General features: G+C 38.0%; 2 protein-coding genes across 6 annotated transcripts in view; both read right to left on the reverse strand.

Moving 5' to 3' along the window:
* CRACD (capping protein inhibiting regulator of actin dynamics) overlaps positions 1 to 5,731 on the reverse strand; it is a 129,728-nt gene extending 123,997 nt beyond the window's left edge. For all 3 annotated transcript variants that reach the window (XM_039699142.1, XM_039699140.1, XM_039699141.1), the window contains exon 1: positions 5,422 to 5,731. The gene's annotated coding sequence lies outside the window, so the exon portion shown is untranslated. The remainder of the gene's footprint in view (positions 1 to 5,421) is intronic.
* Positions 5,732 to 11,649: 5,918 nt separating this feature from the next.
* Positions 11,650 to 23,681, reverse strand: part of CEP135 (centrosomal protein 135) — a 33,868-nt gene continuing 21,836 nt past the window's right edge. For 2 of the 3 annotated variants that reach the window (XM_039699097.1, XM_039699099.1), the window contains 7 exons: positions 22,030 to 22,140; positions 20,072 to 20,257; positions 18,978 to 19,187; positions 17,832 to 18,034; positions 14,740 to 14,844; positions 14,223 to 14,369; positions 11,650 to 12,510 (listed from right to left, as the gene is read on the reverse strand). In XM_039699097.1, the coding sequence (XP_039555031.1) occupies positions 12,489 to 12,510; positions 14,223 to 14,369; positions 14,740 to 14,844; positions 17,832 to 18,034; positions 18,978 to 19,187; positions 20,072 to 20,257; positions 22,030 to 22,140 (984 nt within the window). In that variant the 3' untranslated portion in view covers positions 11,650 to 12,488. Of the gene's footprint in view, positions 12,511 to 14,222; positions 14,370 to 14,739; positions 15,952 to 17,831; positions 18,035 to 18,977; positions 19,188 to 20,071; positions 20,258 to 22,029; positions 22,141 to 23,681 lie in introns of those variants that run through there. The other variant, XR_005626520.1, reaches the window with a different exon arrangement.

The raw sequence follows: 23,681 nt of genomic DNA on the forward strand, positions 1-23,681 counted from the left end.
CCCTAGCCTGCTCTTGCCTATGCCAGCTGGATCTAAGGCTCCTCCCAGGATCCCATGGCACTTTCCTCACACTCCCTGTCCAAGCACCAGCAGAGGAATCACTATGGAAGGAGAGAGGAGTGGATGTCAGAGCTGATCCAAGTCAAGAGATGACATCAAAAGCTCTGAACTGCTCTGCTCAGAGCCCTGTTCACTTTGGAAACCACACATACAGGCAATTCTGCCACATGAAGCACTGGTGAGGGAACGAGGTACAATCTGTTCAAATCTGATCAACACCAGGGTGCATCGATGTTGAAGACCAAGGAGACTAGAAGAGACCTCAAAGAGTTATCCATTCCACCACACTGTCCAGAAAGGATTCAACTATATTTTATATCATTCCTGATTGATACTCAAACACTGTTTAGTGATGCTAAAATCATGAAAATCCAAACTCAGAAATCTATTCTATTGCTTCAACCCCATTATTACTGACTGCACTACGTATCATCTGGTTGGGCACAGACATGGACAACGTTGCTTCACAACAGCTTTGTGACATTAGAAAGTTATCATGTCTTGTTAACCGTGACAGTCTTCATTCTTTGAGCTGAAACAACTCCAGACATTTCAGCATTCATTCATAATCCATATATTCTAAATATATTAATTATTTCCATTCCTCTCCTCTGGATACTCATACACATTTTTGTTGGTGTGTAGCCTATGTGGACGTGGTGTTACAGTTGAGGAGGACTTCTCATGTCTTCCATGCTGTTTTCCCAAACCATATGTTTCTTTCTATTGCAGCAGCAACTTGGGTAATTTACCATAAACCACAAAGCTCTTCCAAAGTATTACTGCCCAATCCCTTCCTTATACAGTTCATAACTACAACATCTTTGTCCTGTTGAAAACCTTAATTTTAATTCTGTCTCCAGCAAAGTCACAATCCCACTCCAATTGCTGCTGCATATATAGCCAGTACCACTGAGGTCACTGTTAAAAATACTCTGTAGCACTGGGTGTGGAATAAACATGTAATCTCTCATTTTATTTGCTAAAATTTTCACAGGTATGTGAAAACTACAGTGTTAAAGGTGTATGAAAACGACAATAGTTTGTAGACTTAGTATTATAACTTTATTTGTAAACTAGCATTTTGTAGACTTATACAGAAAATTTGGACAGACTTTCATGAAGACAGCAAAAGGGAAGATCAGACAAAAGGACACTGACTTAGCAGGATCTGAAGCCTAGCTAAAAACCAGAACAGTACCATGTTTCTGAACTGTCTTAGGCTTTCTTAGCAAATTTCTTAGGATTTCTTAGGCAAAACAACTAGTCTAATTCTCAACTAATTAATTACAATAAAAATTAACATGAGTCACATATATGTGTGATGAACTACAGAGCACATGGCTAACATTTGCCAAAGTTATAAGCAACAGAAAAGAGGTTCTAGAACATGGAAGGCAGTTTGGTTTTGTTGGCAGATCAATCTACTCAATCCAGCTTTGTCACATATGTGCCAACAGATACCCAAAGATAATACAGAGTCACGGGGCTTCCTATCACTATTTTTGTCATCTGGCCCAAACTGTTCCACAGATCACTTGTAATTGTACCTTTTTCTCTTTTTTTCTGTGCTGAAGTTTCAAATGCAGCTTTCTTAAAAGCCACAGAGAAAGACAGCATGTTACTTTGAAGAAAATCGACTTTCTTTGAAGAGCAACATGAAAGTCAGAATTTTGTATGGTTCATTTCACTTCAGTTCTTTTCATCACACTCCCTCCACATTTCAGCTTAACAGTAAACATAATCTTTAGTGTGCAGGATCCTCCTACAGAAGCCTTACCACAAATCACTAGACTGAGCTGCTTTATGAAGCTGCTCAAGTCTGACAGCTGACTTTCAAAACATGCTGAGTAATGAAAGAGATGGTCAAGCATGCCAGCAAAATGCACAGCAGTTTGCACTCCCAAACACTAAAGTGTGAGGAAAGTTTTTACTTGTTTCGATCATTTTCTTACTGGTTTTCTTAAGGCAATAATGGAGAAGAAAATAAAGCTTTCACATGTGTTAGCATTAAAGCCATTTCAAAGCAACGTTGGGATGTGAATTAAATGCACTAAAATCATCTGCATATGAGAGTATTTTCTTAAATGGCCTTGTTAGAGGCATGAAACTTTTACTCCCATAATTTGGTACACAGCCTACATATATAAAGAGGAAACTGAACTATATTTAAAAATGTATTGATGTACTTTACACATTTGTAGTGGCATCTGAATCAGCTTCACTCAATATGTGGCAAAACAGCACTGTAAGCCACTTACCCAGGATAATAAGATCTCTACATTTTTCTTCCCACCAGACTTAATTACCAAATCACTGTGATTTGGCTCATGTGATGCACAGGTTTGAACAGCATTAATTAAAAAATATTTGTTACAAGTCAATTTAATTTCTTTGTAAGGCTCCACCAATATAAGTGAAAATGCTAAATGTGAAGCAAGGGTAAATGCTGTGTGCTTCTGACAAAATGTATTTTAGCTCTTAAAGAGAGAAGTCATGTGATGCAGAGAGTCAAAAGGAGTGAAAGTTCCTTAGGAAATGATGGGGAAAAAATAAGTGCAAGATCTACAAAACAACTGATTGTTCCCTAAAGGCAGAACTCATGGAGTCTCCATGGAAACAAACAAATTTTTATTCATCACTAACTGATTTAAATAACAGATAAAAGAATTTGGCCCCTCCAGTAGAAGCAGTAATGTAATTAAAGTTAACCTTGTAACTTTAGTTTGCCTTCTATCATACCACTTAACACCAATTAATTCTATTTTACAGTGCACTTTATACAACTTTATTATATCTTGTTCAAATACATTGGCTCAGTGTCAAAATGCAGGTGCTTAGAGCATCTCAACATTTATATCATGCTGATGGCAGCTATTATGCAACTACATTGCCCTGAGTCTGTTGATTCCAAAAAAATTGACTTTGTCAACTTGCCAATAGTAGGTTTAACCATTTTTGCCATGATTCTCTTATTTGGGCCTTTATGGAATAAAGCCTGCATTGATTTTATGGAAGGATAAAAAAAATCCCTCTCAACAATCAGATTCAGCAATTTTCAAATATGAATAATTCAGAATATGAAAAAAGTCTTGTCTCTTGACTTGTGTGGACTAAAAGTCAAAATATAGTCATTCAAGCCAACACTGTCTATAAAAATTGTTTGTGTTATATTTCATTCTAAAACAACAACCAAATATTCATAAATTCATCATCACATTTCACTCAACACTTATTATGCCATGTGTTTCTTATTTAAAAAGAGCTTACCTGACACATCTATAATAGGAATATTGAAATAACTCTAAACTACATTAGTAACAGACAAATCCATTTTCAGTGACTGAGATACCTGGCAAAACACTATTCAGAGTGACTAAGAGCCTAAGCAGAAGAAACTGCAAAAGTTATTTTTATTGCTGTAATCAGAAGTGTGAAACCAAAACAGCTGCTTTTTAGTATCTGTATTTAAAGTGAAATATTATTGCCAAACAATATTTTTAGTAGATAATAAATTTTGTTAGGGTTTCAAGGAACTATATGTTAAAGAAATACCAAATGCCTTTCCATTTCACAAATGCGGTTACCTGTGTAACCTCACAAAACAACAGACCAAAATAAAACTATAAGGAACAAACTTTGAGAGGGGGGGAGGTGTGGGAAAGAAAGAAAGAAAAAAGTCAATGTCTTAGCACAGAACCCAGCAAGCCATTCATATTTCAGACCAACTGTGTTTGCTACCAGTGCACTTTTAAAATTCTGTTATACAGTATATAAATAAAAAATAATATTTGCTTGTAAATGTGAAGCAATTCTCTCTAAAATGCAGGATTGCCCAAGTGGGTATTTGAAAATGGCCCTTAATTTTAGAAAAGGGTGCAGAAATTTTCCTGTTGGAGAAAAGTAGACCCAATACCAAGCAAAAGCAACCTCTTTGCTATTTCCACAGTAATTCTTGCAATTATCCAACTGGAGCACAAATAAATTTACAAATCACTTTCATATAAAATTTCAGTACAGTTCACAATGTTCAATTCAAGTTAATTGTTGCAACAAAATATTCAACCCCAGACACAATGTCTAACCTGATAAACTGATAGCAGCCAAGGAAGAGTTGAATTTGTCTATTTGATGAATTCCTGACCTGGATTCAAACCACCCAAAGTAAATAATACACAGAACTACTGGCTACTGCAGTATCAATGGCTTTGTTAAAGAAACTCATGATAACATTTACACCTATTGATTAATGTTTTGGTACAGTTACAAGACTTAATTGTCTATGCAAAGTGCAATTAGATTTATTTCAGTGATGGGAATTTACTGAGCATGCATTACTAAATACCAAATAAAAGTCAGTTCTGGCTCTAATTTATCATATTTAATCTGCTAAACCATGTTACTGCTATCAGCTATCTTAAATAACCCAGAGTCTAAGAAAAGAGCTCTTTTCATACAAAACCGTTTAAGGTATTTACAGAAAATGTGTCTGGGAAGATAACAAATTATATTATCTGTGTATCTGCCATCGACAGAATATCTATTATTAGGCCTTTGGTTGCAAATTACTCTTCCCTTTCTCTATGGTCCCATCCCCCCAACAGCAGATCATTTTCAGTGCCATTATTGTCAGGCATATTAAATTTTCAGGATGCACAGTTGTGGTTTCCAGTTCTCTATTTACTCCTTGAACTGTGTTTTAACTGGGCATTTTTACACTTAAAATAAAAGAGCAGAGGCGTAACAACGTTTTGCACACTACAGCTGCGGAGAACCAGATTTGTATCTGACTAGTGGCAACACCATCACAATTAATTAAAAACCCGCAAACCGTCATTCATTAAAAACCCCTCCGTGACATAGAAAAGATGCGCGTTACACGCATTTCTGCCGCTGAAACAGGCGTTTTCTAACTGAGGAGATGGCGTAACCAGGAGATGGATTTCCCATGCGAGATGGTGCTACCTCTGGCTTACCTGCTCCAGCTGTTGGGAAAGGCGAAGGGAGAGGGACGCGGCCGCGCGGCGCGGAGCGGAGCGGAGCGGAGCCCGCTCCTTACGGCAGCGCTCGTGTGACAAATGGCTCACGGGAGCTCGAACAAAGCGATGCTGCTCTAGACAGGCATCGCAGGGAACAAAGTCATCTCTTTGACAGCTCCTGCTTTTTTTCAGTGAAGCTGAAACAATACAGGACTCCCCGGGAAACCGCTAACAAAGGGGAAGCAGAAGGAATGGGAGAGAACCAGCCCAGTCACTGAATTCCGCGGCAGCGATGAAGTGACACCTTCCGAAAATCACCCGCACGCCTCCTTACACCTTCCACCGAACAAAGGCAGCCCGACAGCGGCAGGGAGCTACTTACGGGGGGGTTCTCTGGCCGTCCTCCCGGCGCAGCCTCCTGCCCCCGGGCTGCTGCCGAGCCAAAGGGCACATGTGGCACCGAGCGGGCGGCACAAAGCGGCGGGGACAGCCCCGCACGGCAGCGGGCGGCTCCGCACGGCGAGCGCTCCCGGAGCGCCGGGGCCGGGATGCGGAGCCCCGCGGGAGGCTGCGGAGCTCGGTCTGCGGCGAGGCTCCCTCCCGCTAGCGGCTCCGCAGCGGCCCTTGCGCGGGCAGAAGGGGTGGGGCGCAGGGTCCTACCTGTGCTCCCTCTGCGCGCTGCCAGAAGGAAGCGCCGGTGGCTGCTGCGGGCGCGGTGCCGCCCAGCCCGTCGGATGCCGCCCCCGCGGCGGCCGCCCCACGGCAGCGCGGCCGCGCCGCTCACGGGCGCCCCGCAGCGCCGCGCCCCATCCCTGCCCGCATCCATCCCTGCTTCCCCGCCCGAGTCCCTGCCCGCATCCATCCCTGCTTCCCTGCCCGAGTCCCTGCCCGCATCCATCCCCGCCCGCATCCATCCCTGCTTCCCTGCCCACGTCCTGCCCGAGTCCCTGCCCGCGCCCCGCAGCGAGCGGCGCTCGGCCCCTGCTGCTGGCAAGGAAGGGGTAAGTCTGGGTCTCTCCGCATCCACCGGGACCCAGCACCGTTGCACTGCCCCAGGGGGAGAGGTCCGCAGCTCCAGGTGCACCGCGCTCTGAACCCCCGTTTGTTCTCTTCTTGCAGCAAGACCCAAGTCTGAACCCAGCGCCTAGCCTGTGCTGCAGCTAGGCAAATACTTATCCCCTTAATTTACTGAAAAGTAGGGAAAACTGCAAGAAACAAAACCAACTGTCCTCCAACAGAGAAGCACAGAAATCAGCCTCCCTTCTTTCTCATAGCCTTATTCCAGTATTTGTATCAGCTCTTCTGGGGCCCCACTCTTCCAATTCAGCTCTCTACTGCAAGACTTCACCAGCGCTGGACACTTGTTTCCTGAGTTTCCCAGGGAGAACATGGTAAAAGCACATGCTGTACTTAGTGCCATCCAGGCTCTTCCACTTTTGGAATCAACATTGGTTCCACACCATTCATGATTCTCCATCACTGACACAGGAGTGTTTTGTCAGCCAGCTCTCCAGATTCAGGTGGTCCCTGGAGAAAAAGGCCTTGCAGCTTTAGATTTTGTCTGCTCCTTAATTTTTGGTCCAGTCAGCAGTGGTCCTTCTGATATTCTTAAAAGGAAAAGGTAAGACCCATGCTGGGTTGGACCAAAGAGCTATCTTACCCTTTTTTTGTCTCTGAGTGTGCCCAGTACCAGAGGTTTTAAAAGAAGAATATAAATTTAGGGAAGCATTAACTGATATACTCCCACTCCTTAGTAAGCTGTTGCTCAGTGAATTCCTGCGTCCAAGTGATATTTGTAGGAAAAACCAGTCTGTGACATTGAAATAAACACTAATTGCTAGAAATCACTTTTTCACCTGCAGTATTCAAGTAATGACTAGTCATACAAGCTCTGGGAGGCACAATCTGTTCCCTGTTCAGTCCCATCACAACTAAAGCCACAGTCTACAGTATGGTAGTTTCTGGGGTCCCTGGACAGAGGAGGAAGGAATGAATCTGACTCCATGTTCTTAGAAGGCTAATTTTTTAATTATGATGATATGATATGATGCTATCCTAAAGCTATACTAAAGAATACAGAAAGGATACAGACAGAAGGCTACAAAGAATGATAATGGAAACTTGAGACTCTCCTCAGAGAGCCCGACACAGCTGGCTGTGATTGGCCAATAAGTAAAAACAATTCATGTGCAACCAATGAAACAATCACCTGCCACATTCCAAAGCAGCAAAACATAGGAGAAGCAACTCAGATAATATTATTATCATTTTTCTCTAAGGCTTTTCAGGTTCCCAGGAGAAGAATCCTGGGCAAAGAGATTTTTCAGAAAATATGATGGTGATGCTACATAATTCACCAATAATTCAGAAGTTTAAGCTCATGCACCAGGTGTATTTAGATGGCTGTTAGGTATATTGACTGCTACTTTTAACACTAGGTATTACATATATATATATATATATATATATATATATATGTATGTATTCATATTCAAAATATAAAATAGATACAAAGATAGACACAAAGATACAAAGCACCTTTATTACCAGAGCTGAATTTTGTAGAAATCCTCCAAAAGATTCAGGAGTTTTGCTGTGTTTGGCTTTACTGCTCTCTGCAGCACTTGTATGTTTTTAAGAGGTAGAATTGGATGGTAGAAAGAGAAAACTTTAAAAGTTGTCCACCAGGAAAGAGGTGAATCCAGCTTTTGCCAGTTCCTTCAAATCGATCAAATTGCTCAATTACATCAGACCTTTGTTGGCAAAGGTCGAACTTTTCACTTTCCGGGAGCTGGAAATGAGTAAAATGGGTTGTTGGGTTTTTTTTCTTAAGAACCAACAATTTCTGGAAAGTGATGCAAACACAGATCTCCGCAGCAAAATGATGAATGGGCTTTATGGCATGCATAGCTTTATTAGCAAGTCTTGCACTTTGATTTTAGTGTATCTTATTATAAAAATACTAAAGATCTAGAATTTCTGTGGAGAAACCCGAACCTTTCCAGGATGATCACTGGAAAGGACCCAGATCCACTAGGTGGCACAAAGAGATCATGTAAAAACCAGGAGCAAGCCAGGAGTGCCTTTCCTTCCATTCGACATCTTTATGTATTTATGCAAAGCAAACGGGAACACATAAAGATTGCAGACACAGCTATAGTCCAGCAACCCACACGTGCCTTCCCATAAAGACAAGTTCAGATGTCAACGTGCTCCTTTGGACTGGAAGCTCAGTGAAAATCTCTCCCAAGAGCAGTATCTGCTCCTGCAGACCTTGACTGACTCACAGCTGAGTAACCATGCTGAAACTCATTTCTGTGTTTGTATTCATGAAAATACAGCCATCCTTACTCAGGAGGATTTAAACTGAGAAGAAGCTAACATAATTTCATTTTCCCCCCTCTCCTCCATTTGCCATCATGCCATTTTACTTAGTTTAATTCCTGTGCTATCACCTTGAAATGGTAAAGGACACACTGACAACACTGCTGGGGCAGCTCTGCTTGGATGATGTTGAGCTTGCAGCACACACAGATGGGAGAGGCAACCACCATGATAAATTCTGAAACTCACACAAGTTCTAACATAGATACAACTAATACTGAGGCAAAACAATGGCAATTATTCTTATACTTGTAATTTTTAAAATGTCAAAGATCATAATTTAGATAATAAGTGCAAATTCACTACAGCTGGGTAAGCATTTACTTGATCACACCGTGGGGATTTGTAGGAAAGTTTCCACAGCCCCAGGATTGTTGCCTTTTTGAAAATTGCCTGGTCCAACCAACCCTTGCTCAAAACAGGGTCACCTACAGCTGTCCAGGACTGTTCCTAAATGGGTTTTGAATACCTCTGTGGAGGAGACTCTGTAACTTCCCTGGGCAGCCTGTTGCACTGTTTGATCACCTTCATGGGGAAAAAAAAAATCGTATGTTTCAGTTGAATTACTCATATTTCAATTTGAGCTCATTGTCTTGTACCTCCCACAGATAGAGCCAAGAGGAGATGTTTTACTCCCACCTACTGTTACACATGGAGATGCTCCCCCCCAAACCTCTTCTCCAGGCTCAACAGCCCCGGCTTGCTCAGACTGTCCTCATGTGAGAGATGCTCCAATCCCTTAACCATCTTTGGGCACTTTGCCGCACTTCCCAAGAACATCCACGTCCATGTTGTCTTGGGAGCCTCATGGAAGGCTCTGTATGCTGGCAGCTGTTCCCTTGGGCAAGCCATGTCTGCAGCCCAGTGTGGGCAGGGCTGCCACTGTGCAGGGATCTGCTGGAGCCCCTGTGCTGGGGCAGAGATACCCCTGCAGCCTGCTGGAGATGGATGGCTTGGTTCTTGGCCTCTGTGGCCAAAGCCCTGTGGTAGCAGTGCAGCCCCTGACACCATTCAGCTTTCACTGATGAGTGCTTGCACAGCATCAAGGCTTTCTCTCCCCACTATTTACAGAGCAGCATGCATGGTAAGGCTTTAGGTCCAGGAATTAATGTTGCTGCAGCTACTGCAATCTTTGTGTGGCCTATGAAGGGTCAGAGGATGAAATGAAACTGGAATTTTTTCTTTTTATATAAAGTTGCACCTCTGGCTTACTTAAGGCACTAAAACCACACACCCCTCATTTCTTACACTGCTAGCAAAGACAAAGAAATATAAAGTTCTCTCCCAAGGAATGATCTAAACCCCCCCAAAATCTGCAGCTTTCATTAAGGAATAACAGCACTTGCCTAGGTCAGGCTGCCAGATATATGTCAATTTCTGTATAAAATATTTTAAATTGAAAGACTGAATCTCTCATCTTAACTTTTTTTTTTTTTAATTACCATCACACAGGAATGTCAGTGTTTCTCATGTTGAGGGTGACAAAAAAAAGAACAAATTTGGCTTCCCAACTGAACCCTAGAATTATTTACTTATCTTAATTACCTAAATTACCTAAATTTTAGGAACATAATATGAGACACAAAAACCCCAAAACCAATTAACTCTAAGAATTTCTGAAAACCACATAATGATTTTTAATTGAGAAATTCAGGTTTTAATAAACTGAAAACACTTGCCCTTTTATTATCTCTAGATTCCCCTGCTTCTGATGCTAGACTCTCATTGTTTTGTAGAAAAACAGCCCAAATGATTACAGTTCTCCTTTATTATTTCTCTGAAGTTGTTTTCCCCCCCCTTCCCAATTGCAGACATTAAGACAACTTGAGTGTATGGAGTTTTATCACGATTTCATGTCTGCCACACTCCCCCTGCAACCACCCCAGCTGAGGACTACACACAACAGCCAAGGGTGCTTCGGATCTTCCAAAGGTGAGAACAGCAGGGAAGCCTCTGGGAGCAGAGTCCAGGTGAGCCACATTAACATCTAGCCCACAAAAGGCTCGTTTTGTACATGGCACATGCAGTAGTCCATGGATTTAAATCTTCCACAAATTTGTGCTTGTTTTCTACTTCATTAATTGAAACAGCTGATTTCAAAGCAAAGTTGTTTAAAAATTACTTTTGTTTTACTACAATTGCTTATAAAAATGTATATAAATTATTAGAAACAGGACAAATTGACAGCTACACTACAGTCTGAATATTAGTACTGTTTTAATACTAGAAATCTGCACAAGCTTTGGTCACCATAATGATACCAATTTTATTATAACACCTGTGTTCAATGAGTCCCTAATTCTTTGTAATTGATATATCCATGTAGGAATTACTATTAATTGAAGTGTTATGGTTTTAATTGTAATGTCAAAATCTGCATTTTTCAGTAAGATGAAACATACTGTTTTCAATAAAGTGGAACGCTAGTTTTTAAAAAAATAATTCAAAATTTAAAGGGTTTATTTACAAAATAGAATACTTTAAAGTCACCACTGAAGACATCAAGAGCAGGACATGAGTTTTCTCTTTCTTACTAAATCAACCTGAATAATTAACACCAATTAGCATCAGTGGAAACCACTGACTTAATTACAAACAGTATTAATAGGTAAATAACAGTTAGAGAGAAATCCTCCTCACTTCTATAACTGGTAAATGAAAGACCTAGAAAGTAAAATGTGTAAGATGCACCCACCATGAATACACAGTTCCTGAGAAACCTCAGTGACACAAGTATTTTCAGGTACTTCTGAACTGGTGTTCTAATCTGGCTTTACTCAGTAAAATTTAATGCATAATATATGATACAGTATTTTCAGTTAACACAATATTCTTCATCATTTTTAAGTGGAACAATCTTGATACAAACTAGATAAAATCTAAGCAATTTTTTTCCCCCCCATGTAATTTAAAATGTTGTCTGCACCTTAGAGATGCTTGTAATGTTAACTGGTAATGACAGGTTTTTACTGGATGTTAGAACAGCAGAACAAGACCTTCTGGCCAGTGCAAGGATGTGCAGCAATGCATCCTCCCATTTCTACTGCTCTGTATAATTCTTATGAATACACATCCTGTCACCCTGCTGGCATGTAATTATTCAGAAAACTCTGTGTTCCTAACTGCATCTTGCTTCAAAGCCTAAATTTGAAATGCTCCTCTGCTAAATACAGCAGATATTGTCAAGATGAGTTCTCACTTCATTTACCTAATATGTATGTCACAACATGAAGTCCTGTGTCACCTCTTCAACAGCTTGAGCTTAACTGTGTGAATGATTCCAGGTGTTGCTCTGAACTTTTAAAACCAAAATTTGAAAAACATCAAATGATTCAAAAGTTTGAATATAAAATATTTTTGAGAATTTTTTAATATTTGAAGTATTTCAATACATCTTTAAAATTTTTTCTCTTTATTTTTTATTAAATATGGGGATATTTAAAATGCAATTTCACACAAAGGTTAAACAAAGGGAGATTGATAGAAACAGTAATAAAGAATAACTGATATATATTTTTTATTAAGAAAAGATACAGTAAACAAAATTCATTCACAAAATAGGTAATCAATACTTTTAAATACCATAAAGAATAACCTGAAAACAGAAAACACTTGTTAAAAGCCCAAACATAGGAAATCATCATGAGTAGAAAACATACATTGGCTCAGCATTTTTAACACAGTTGGGGATGTTATTCTATGTTAGTTCACGTTAAGATGAATAAACTTCTCCAATCATATGAAATAAGCAAACAAATGAAATTAAAAAATGAAAACAAGAGATTGTCAAATCAATACTCATTTCCTTCTTTTAATTATTATGTTTCTAAAAAAGTAACAAAACATAGCCAGGCTTGATACAAAACCTGTCAAACAGCCAGAAAAAGTCAGTCACTCCTGCCAGTTGGGAAAGCAGAATTTTCCAAAGTTGATTACTTCACCCATTCTCAGAGGTTTCAAAGGTAATCAGTGATTTGAAGAAAACAGAGGTAAAATACAAGTATTCATAATTTATAAAAAAAATGTCCTTGTAACAAGGTAATGCTTCAGCTACTCAAGTACTGGTTATTCCTTGACGGTCACATTTCTGTGGAGAAAGAAAAGATGTCAAAATACAGGTAACTATTATATTTCACTTATTAATATTAGGATAAAAAGTAGTAATTAGCTTTAGCCTCCTCAGATGATCTTCTGTTATTCCCAAATATCAACTATTAGCATATCAACCACTGACCCATAGCTAAAATGATTTACAAAAGTAATAGTGAGATGAGGAGGAAGAGAAAATTGCTTGAGAGGATGAAATCAGGTCAGAGAGAGACAGCTGTAACACTACAGAACAGTAATTACAGAGTACAATTTACTCTGTTAAGTTCCCAAGAAGGAATAAACAACAAGGATGAAAGATGGTAACAGCACTGCTGAGATCACTCTACTGTAATTGATACATTTAAAAGGCAAGATATGCATAACAACTGTATGGGAATTCAGTTGTTAAAAATCACATTCTTTAAAAATACTCACTTCATGAAAATGGGGTATTTTTTGGTAAGATATGGTACAGAGTTGACATTGTTAAAACTAGGGATACAAATACTAGACAAAAATAGTGCACTACATGGTATCCTCCAAGCATAGCAATTGGACTTTTTATTGTTCTCAGGACTCACTGTAAAGCAAGGAAGACTAAAGACAATACTCTACTGATGATGCTCCTTCTCAGAAATATATTATCTGTCATCACCTCAGTCAAAATGTTGTTTTACAGTATAACAGGGTGTGCCATGGGGATCACCAGTAAAGCAAAGGCATATCTGCTGATTCATCCCCACTGTCAGTATCTCATTTGCTACAGTTTCCACTTTTTGCTTTGCCCAAAAATTCACAGAAGAGAAAAACTGCTGACAATGTGGGTTCATGCCAGGCTGAGCTCAGTTCTCAAGAAACCTCTGTTTTTGTTAACAAAAGTAAGCTTAGAACAAGCCACGTATATTTACCAGCAAAAATAAACTTTAAAATCTGTTAGATTCATGAGCTGTAACAGCACACATATTTCCTACAACAATCACTCTTTATCTCTTCCTGTCCTTCCCCTTTTCACTACAATTTATTATTCAATATAGGACAGGTGGGATATACAGTCAATAATCGGGTCTGTAACATATAACTGGCATCATCTAAACCAACAATGATCTCTAAAAGAACAAACATGACAGTGAAAATGAACAGGTAAGGGGCTGATTTTGATTTCATTTTTATGGGCTATAGTGATCACGATCTTAGACATTCATAGATTCAAGCACTAACAATGAAAAATACATTAATTATTTTTATGCACTTGTTTTGGAGGTAAGCTTCATCTAGCATAGAGTTCAAATGCATTTTAGTTGGATTCTTCTGTGGAGTGTCTTTCCGTTACTGCTGTACTTGGGAGAAGTTCATGGCATTGCTCTTTATATGAACCATTCATTATTTGGAGATAACTATTAACAACAATAATAAAGTATACCTGGATATAATAAATGGCAGTAATATGCAGGCAACATATATTTGAAAATTGTCAGGTGGTGCAAGGCCATTAAGAAAAAGAGGATGAGAATCCATTACATTATATGGTCTTTGGAGAGCACTTTGGTTTATTGGTTGCCATCAATATTTTATAGCAGGAGAGACAGCAAAAGCAGAACTTAGAACCATCTGAAGCGTGTAACAATTTCATATAATCACAAAGGTATTGTTTAGAAACAGTTTAAACCTAACTCTCAGACAGAAAAGACTTGCTGAAGTCAAACCACTTACGTTTCAGCTGCTGCTGGCTCAGCGGCTCCGGCAGCGCCGCGCTCCGGAGAGCGCGCGGGAGAGCGGAGCGTGGAGCTGAGCGGCGGCGAGGCGCGCAGCGAGGACGCGCAGAGGCCGTGCCGGCGCATCTCCTGGATGGCTCGCTCCCTGCCAACACACAGCAACCTCAGCCTGGGGACTGCGCCGCGGCACAGGAACAGAACAGAGCCCTGCAGAATGCCTCGCTTCCTCATAAAGCCCCTCCGTTCTATTATTTATTCTATTTATTTTCATCAGAAGGGGGTTTTTTTTTATTCTTAGAGGCAGTGGTAAACTCCCAAAACTTATAAAGAAATTCAGAAACTGTATAAGATTTTTTTCTTTAAGCAGTTTTCAAGATGAAAATATTAAATTTTGTATGACAAGGGGAACAGAGTATTCCATAAAAGTTTCCCCCTGCTCAAAAAAGCAAGAGTTTTAAAAGTGAGAAAGAAGAAAGAAGGAGGGAGAGTCAACTCACTGCAAAACTGCATCTTACCGTTCAAATCGCTCAGTTGTCAGTTTCCTTTTTAAAACATCAGTGTCAGCCTGCATCTGTGCAACTTTACTTCGAAGCATGGAAACCTCTCTATTATTGCTGCTTCTAAAAAAAAATCAGGAGAAGCAACAAAGTTTTCTTTGAACAATGTCAGCTAGGAGCTTAGAGAAGTTAGAGAAAAATAAAACAAAACCAGATACTGAACATGTTGTTTCACAGACTAAATCAAATTAGAAGCAGCAAGAACCAAATGAATGCAACAGAATGTTTCTGGAAGAACCTAAGGTGAGAATGAAGCAGGAAGCTGGCAAGCCTCTCACTACATCCTGACTACATCAAGCTCTTTTTCAGACAAAGGTAAACACAAACATGCTTGATAAAAACAGACAAAACAATTAAATAATTATTTTATTTGCTTTACTGTTGTCTGTTGCAATTTGAGATAGACTTCGTGTAAAAAAAAAAGGCAGTAAATATCCACAAAAAATTACAAACTTAACAGACAATGGCTTCAGTAAAAATTTTATCAAGTAGATGGAACTATCTTGCGAGCCATGAACACAACTGAACCAAATCTAAGTAAAAATTGTATTAAAGCAAACACCAGACCAGCAAAACCCAGAGTCTGAAACTTAACTACACCCTTGGTATTTGTGCCCAATTGTTTCAAGTGCAAGAATCAAAGTTAAAAGGAGCCTTGAAAATCTTCAGAAACATGATTAATATACTTCTCAGTAAATCATCATCTTGGCTTACTCAATGCTTGGATGCAAAATACCATCAATTACATTATAAAGGAAGAAAAAGAAATTATTGCATGTAAAATAGGTTGTCTAAGCAAGAATCTAGACAGCTATGTCATTCCATACAGTCTTCAAAGCCACTGTGAGGTGGAGTGCTCAAAACTTTCTCCTGGAGAAGGAAAGTTGTACTGGTTTATTGCTAAAGCACTGGACTGGAGTTCTGAAAAATGAGTTCCACTCCTAGCTCAGTCACAGACTTCCTGTCTGGCACCAGCCGGTCTTTGACTCCAGGAAGACGTAAACTACTCAAGAGATTTGTTCCAAATAAAACCGCAGAATATTTTTTCCCATGTTCCCTACTCATCAGTAAAATTCCTAGAATGGTATCTTGATCCAGTATGTCGAGAACAGATGCAGAAGACAAGACATCTTGATGATATTTTATATGTCCTTCAAAGACAGGCATATGCTTTCAGGATGGAGGTAAGAATTCAGGGCCCAATATCATTATTGTAAAATAAAGAAAGAAAGCAAACAGTTTGTGAGTTCTGAGGTTATTCTGTTCAGTGACATTTAAACAAAATTAAGAGCATTAAGTAAATCACTCCAAAACTTAGAAACATTTTGAAACCCTTTATGCACAGTAATCATCATGTAAGTTTACATGATGATACACAATTTTCAGAGGACATCTCTTTCACAGCAGATACACATAGCTCTCAACAAGTAGTTTAGCTGTTCCAAATTCTCTGTTTAATTCTTTAATCACTCTAGAGGATCAAGACCACATTTACTGTACTATCACCCATGCAGTACTCAAAGTAATAACTACTTATTCTTTACACTACTCATAATTACAGCACTGGAGAACTTCACAAGTTAAACTTACTTCTGAGAATACTTCTGAAGTCAGTGCCATTTTCTAAATAAAGTGGAAGGACAGGTACTATAAAGCTAAAACTTTAAATAATGTTCACAAATAATTGTCACATACTTCAGCACAGCTGTGAGCATTTAAAAATTCCTGTTCATTAGACTGCAACTACCACAAACCAAATAGTAGAAAATAAGGTATATACAACTTGTTCTCACACCTGAACACTTGTCTAGTAACATGCAGAACCTTGAGATAAACAGTGGAAAGCAATTCAACAGAATGGCCACTCTTCCTCCAAGAGAACATTTTCCATCTCCCTGCAAATATCTCACCCTATTAACACTGCAAGTATTGACATTTACAAAAAACAAATGAACCTTACAATGTGTGCAAAAGAAAAACAGTGAAAAAACGACTATGCACATAGTTAAACAGTTTTATAATGTTTGTACACAAAGTAACTGGATTCAATTTCATTTTAAAAATTCAATTTAATAATCTCCAGATTCACTGAGATCACTGCTCCTTGACCATCATAAACCATCACAAGTTGTAGCCTCTACATAAATCAACCAAAAGCGTATTTCTTGAACATCTGTGTCACCAGTTTAAGTGGAATACACGCTATATCTCACGAGGAGTATTACCTGTTCCATTAACTTCCACGTTTCCTTTCTCTCCCTAGGTTAGTGTTTACTAAACAGGTGGGTTTCTACATCTGAAATTCTGCTTTGACTTTACTCTTCACCACCATCTGCACTCAGCTGCTACTCCTTGTTGCTATTTAATGCAGAGCTACCACTAGCTCCTGCTGATGTATCCTTAGGAGAATTTCAAACACACACAAAGTTAACTCCCCTCTTAACTTCATTGCTCCAAACAGATCAGTCTTTTTTATATATAAGCGTTGCTAAAAGTTATTGCTTTTTTAGGCAGATCTGCAGCAGAAGTTGCTGGCCACATTTGGTGGAGGTGTCAGGTTTAGTTCTGTTCCTATTTCAAAGGAATAATAAGTGACACAGGACTTTTCCCACAACCATTAATATCAAAAGTAGCAAAAGTACTTTAAAGCACTATAACTTCACTATTTATTATGTAAGTGATTTTTAATCAAAGCAAGGACAATAGGCATCTTCAGCAGATAAGCAATTCACATTTACCATGAATTTAATATACTTGGGTTTTTTTTTGTGAGCAGTAAGCACATGTTAAAATTTTATGTAGAAGATATTTCCTTTGGAACTCCTGTTCAAGTTTACTGCTTGCACTAAACTGATGTCCACCAAAGTGCTGATTAATTGAAAGCAATATGAAAGACCTGTAAAGAAACTTTAAATGATGAAAGGCCAAAAGACATTGCTGCAAAAATCTGCTCAGTCATACCCAACACCCAGATTTTGTGAATAAGTATTGTCACAAAGAAATAGTTCTTTTGCAAACGACATAACACACACACATTTGTTAAAACTTACAGTTTGCTCTCAGCCAGTGTTAGCTTGTCTTTCAGTAACTGAATTTCGGTATCTTTGTCTTGGGACATTAATTGATTCTGAAATTCTTTGTCTCTACTAGTAGCCAATAAAGTTTCAAGATTCTGAACTGTAAGTCTCTCACTGGATAGCTGCTTTTTCAGCAACTCTCCTTCTGATTTTGTATCTTCTAATTCTCCTAGAACCTAAGGCACAAATTTTATATGTTATTAACACACTAATTTACAAACACAGAGAATTTTATTTTGTGAAGATTTGTTACAAAAAAATGAAATGGACAAAAGTTTCATAAAAAAGATTAGGAAACAGCTCACAAAATAATGTAAAGCCTACAATTATTTTAAACTATACTTAATTTAAAACTTTTCAAGCGGTACATCTGTCAAATGTTTTACTGGGAGCTGCATTACTGAGTGCTGGAAATGTTTAGGTAAGTACCTGGAACACAAATTGGCTTTTAACAGTAGAACTTTGCACAAGTGTTATACTATACTTCATCCTATTTGACTAGGTCAGCCCACAATTAGCCTCTTGGCTTTTGCTAAAAATGCAGGAATACTTGTTTTCCTCTTCAGTTCTGTGAATATAAACAAATTTTACTGTTCTCAAGGTCTTAAATATTACAGTCCCAGAAAGGCTGACCAAGTCACTAAATGAAGACAAAATCAGCTGTAAAGAAAAAGGTTCAGAAAATATGAATATTTAGAACTTTTAAAACTATTTCAAAATATTCAATGAATTCTAGCTGTATCTCAATTTCTTAACTGAAAAGATGCCATTAGTGTAGAGTCTTTACTATTCAAATAAGAAGTGTACTATTTGCTTTTTATAAAGTTTGAGTCAACTAAAAAACCAAAAATAAATATATATATGATCTGTCTGTGGTACAGTTAAAACTACACCTGCAACATTTTGCAGTGGTAATGAATCAAAGAAACTCCCTCTTTTTGTACAAAACCCACAGCTAAGGATCTGTATATTGTAAAATTTATAATGTATATAAAAACACAAAACTAATGACGTAAATTAACTTACCTTGTTTTAAGAAGCAATTATTTTCTCCAAAACCTACTAAAAGCGAAGGAAGTTACTTTGTTACAGCAAATTAAATTTGCCTTTGCCTCTTACCCTTTCATAATCCATGCTTTTGGACGTGAGCTGTCGAGCTAAAAGTTCTTTGCTAGCCTCAAGTTTCACACAGAGTTCTCTCACAGAAGCGAGGTCTGCTAACACAGAAGCCTTATCCTGATTTTCACGTTTAAGATCCTCTTCCAATCTGGACATATTTTTGGTTATGGAGGAGAGCTGAGATTCATATACTTGATGTGCAACAATGTGCTAAACAAAACCAAATACAGATACATTTTCAGTGTTAAATTTATGAGACTCCTGTTGAATAACCTGGGTTTTTTAACACTTTATTTTCCCTATAAAATTTAATATTTCTTCCCTCACCCTAAAACATAGCTAAGGGCAACTAATAAACCACCTCTGCAATTTTTAATCACCAACTTGAGTAATGATACAAGTACTATAAAAAGGTGGAACAAGAATTAAGAAGCTTAAATCCCAAACATACAACCTATTTTTAACTCAGCTTACAATACAGTCTCTAACTCCTTCTGGCTAATTCCAAGTATGGAACAAAATGTTGTCAACCCACCACATTTATGCTCTAGAACTTCTCTTACTGCTTCTAAAATATAAACCTCTGTTCTAAAATATAAACCTCTGCTTCTAAAATATAAATCTTATGTTCTACAACATTGGTCTAGGATTCAGTATTGTGGAATCCTGATTCTGAATTTGGATGTCTACCAGATTTTTACCTTGAGTCCAGCCACCAATGCTTCAAATACTTCATTCAAAGCTTCAAAGAAACGTAAGAACTAAGCTTGCAAAATACTCATAACGCTATATGCAAATATTCTGAAGCAACTTAACAGAAGTTTCTTACAATGTCATAGTAACAGTGATAACCAAACAGAAGAGATCTAAAACTATGAAAATATATGCTACAATTCTAATTTTGGGAAAGCAGGAGTGAAGCAAAGCACATCTAAACAAAATCAATTACTGTTTCAAAAACTCCAGTGTTTGTATTTGAAACATTCACATGCAGAAATTATTTTCCATTAAGGTGTTAAAAATCGTCCATTGACTTTATTTAAAAGCACTTGGATGTATCCCACTGTCCTAGATGGAATTCCATTGCACATTACCCCTTGAATCTCTTTTTCCAGTAACTCCACTCTCTCTCGAAGATGCCTCCGATCTGTATCTACTGAAAGGAGTTCCAGGCGTATGGAGCTGCTTTCTCCTTCAGCTTGATGAGCCTTCATTTCCCAGCCTTCAGCTTGTGTATGGAGCATCCGGAACTTCTCTAACAATTCTTGGTTTTCTTTTTCCTAATGAAACAGTAAATCACTCTGCAACGATCAACATACCTTCACGTTGTTTGATCTCATTTCACGCCTATTCCTTAAAATAGCTCATTTTTTTCCCCTTAGAAAGCAAAACTTCCTTCATTTTCTTCATCCCACTATCCGGCAACTACTAAAATTCATCATCCCTTTTCCAAGTCCAAATAGCAAATAAGGCATTAAGTTTTATTAAAGTGGAATTACACTTAGGAGTTGCTAATGAGTTTTAATACACCCAGGAGAGGGGTTATTTTGGATCTCTCTGCATTGTCAAGGGTCACATTACTGAGATACACTGCATGCTGCCCTTTCCAAGAAATTCCATTTTCAGCTCTTTTAGTTACTTTACTCTTATAAATATTTGCTTTTTAGCAGTGCCTGAAACACTGGTAATCTACTAGAGCATACACACCAAAGGAGTCTATCACAGAGGTACAAAAATGCAAGCTTTGGTGCTCACCATTTGTGCAGTGATAGAACAAATGTTGCTTGTGAATTTTACTTTGGCCAAGAGTGGATTATAAGGCAGGGATAAATTTTTCTTATTTACCTCCATTCCCTGCTCAAATAATGTGCAGTGGGATATGCAGGTTGGTAGTATAAATCAGTATAAATCTAATGAGAAAGGCAACTCTTTCTGAAATTTCTTCTGTGTATCCTGCAGAACTTGGGATATGCAGGTTGGTAGTATAAATCAGTATAAATCTAATGAGAAAGGCAACTCTTTCTGAAATTTCTTCTGTGTATCCTGCAGAACTTGGGAAGTGCAGAGAGGATCAGGTGGAGCATTAGGAAATAGAAACTTCAGACTTAGCAAGTGAACACTGTGCAGAAAAGTAAATCCTTGTCTCCACGGGCATTCTCCAGATATAATACTAGAAAAATCCCTGAATTGGTTGCTGGCTGTGTATTCTATAGCTTCCTGGTACCCAACTTGAATAACTTTTTTATAATAACTTGATTATCATTTGCCAAAGGTGTAGAAGGTGTAGCCCTGTCTGTAGCTGAAGTAGTTTGAACACATGATATGCTGTAAAATTCTTAAAAAATAAACTTCAAATATTTTAGATTGATAGTTCTAAGCTAACCTACTACTGACCTTAACCTTTTCTCCATGCTTCAGTTTCTACTTGTAAAAAGTGGTTGAATTTACATGCATTCATCTAGACATGCAAGTTGAAGTCAGATCAAAACTTATTCTTCCCAATCAAAGTCATATAATAAATTTGCCAGTTCATGTTGTCTTGACACAAATCCTATCTTTTTAAAATGATTTTAACTCATATATCATGCTTTTGAATTCAAGTATCATGATAAAGGACATTTAACCAGAGCACTATTTTAACATTACTATTTTTACAATTTTATGCAGAACAGATAACATTTTTTTCTTTTCCAAAAGGGCAAAATAATTAAAATCATTGTATAAGCTGCTTTCTGCCTACAATAATGAAACAGTACCTGTTATTTTACTGATTGCCTGGTCAAAAGCCAAAAAGCAAAATAACATTCAAACATGACATGTTTGTCAATCTCCAGCATTATGGCCAATTGAAACATGATCCATGAAATTGTGATGTGCTAGAATTAATCAGTGCTCCAGATCTAACAATGTGCTATATGAATCCCCCACTAGTAGCTTTAAACACTGCAGAGAAAATAAGGAAAAACAAAAGAAAGAAATGGGACCAAACCATGCAATTCTTACTTTGTTTTACTGAATGCAGTAATGACTGCCTACAGATAATATTTTTTACCTTTGAAGCTATCAAGTTCTCAAATCTGGAGACTTCAGTTATATAACTATGAACCCTGGTTTTCATTTCTTCTTTTTCACGTATTGCATCTTCAAGCTCGGTACTGACAGCCTAGAGAGATTGCATAAAGGCAAAATTGTGCTTTGCAGTAAATTAATTACTATATAATACCCCATCAGATTAAATCAAAGTAATTGCATATGCCCTAGATTTTTTCTATTCTACTTACAAAGCTCTTTGGGATTTGTAGAGTTCAGAAATATCTCCTGTTACCTGAGATGTACCAAAGAGTTTCCAGGCAAGAGTAATCACAATAAACAATGACTATCCCACCAGTTCATAAAACATGAAGCTTCCCTGATGACACACCCTACTGATCTTTGGAAAATTTGACATATTGATGTTTGGGAGCTGGAATTTTTATAGCTTTAAGATTCAGTATTCCTGAGTAAAGGAAAGATTTAGATCAATAGAAAGCCAACTTCCTAACAAAATAACATTTATTTTAAAGTAGAATTGCAAGACAAAATAACTAAATACACTAGTAAGATCATATTTAAACATCAAAAATGTACCATGTAATTTATTTGAGATATTTGAACTGCCAATTGCATCCCTCTCAGCTTCAGCTCTCTTCTTCTGAGTCATCTAGCCCAGAGAGCCATAACTGCAAGTATCTTTTTCTATGTCCATGATCAAATGTGGGGAAATAAAAGATGCTGCCTTATTTCTTCCCCTTCTTTTTTTTGTGGTATATTACTATTCATTAGCCTTTTTATTGTATGTCTTATTTAACATATGCTAAAATCAGTCTGCCTGTCTCTGTGGTAGCCTTCCCAAACACTGGGAAAACTTTCATAATCGTATTACGATAATATTCAATATTTCATCTTATTAGACACCTGTAAAGAGTAGGTCTACTTTCAATAGTATATCCACATATTTATATATTGCACTATAGGTTTTGCAAGAACTGTTCAAGGTCCTAATCACTTCCATGAAACATGTTGCTATATTATACTTTGTGGCATCAGACTCAGCTGGGGTGACTGAGGGGAATTGAAATAAATGGTTTAGTTAAAAATGTCCTGATCAGTTTTAGTGTTTGTACTTACAGTGAATTCAAACAAACATTTGTATCTTGGGATGAAAATTTTAAAAGGTGGTTGAATCTCACGAGGAGCTGCAGTAGTTGTATTTGCTATACAAGTTGTATGTTATGAGTTGCAACAAAATTCCAGGTTCACTCTTAAGATAACTCTCACATACCCTCTACATGGACTTTCTAATGCTCAGCCCAATAAAAGATGATACTTACCCTATAAAACACTGAACATTTTGGTTATATATTGTCCATAAAGACACTCTATACTATAGGGACATCCATGTCATGCACTTGGAGTTGGGAGGCTTTTGGTCAGCAATAACCAGCTGCTGCACAAAACCAAATCATTGTTCCTCCAACACCCTAATCTCCAAAAGACCCTAATCTAAAATATGGCATACCTCATTCAATAAATCCAGTGCTTCATGGAAACTAGATGGATGAAACTAATGAATCACTGCACCAGAACAAATTCAGATGTGCTACCAATCCCCTTCCTCTCCCTCTCACTTTCACCTGATAATCTGATGTCTGCTTTTGGAGTTTC

Source organism: Passer montanus, unplaced genomic scaffold (genome assembly GCF_014805655.1).
Source record: "Passer montanus isolate IOZ18808 unplaced genomic scaffold, ASM1480565v1 scaffold13, whole genome shotgun sequence".
NCBI classification, from domain to species: domain Eukaryota; kingdom Metazoa; phylum Chordata; class Aves; order Passeriformes; family Passeridae; genus Passer; species Passer montanus.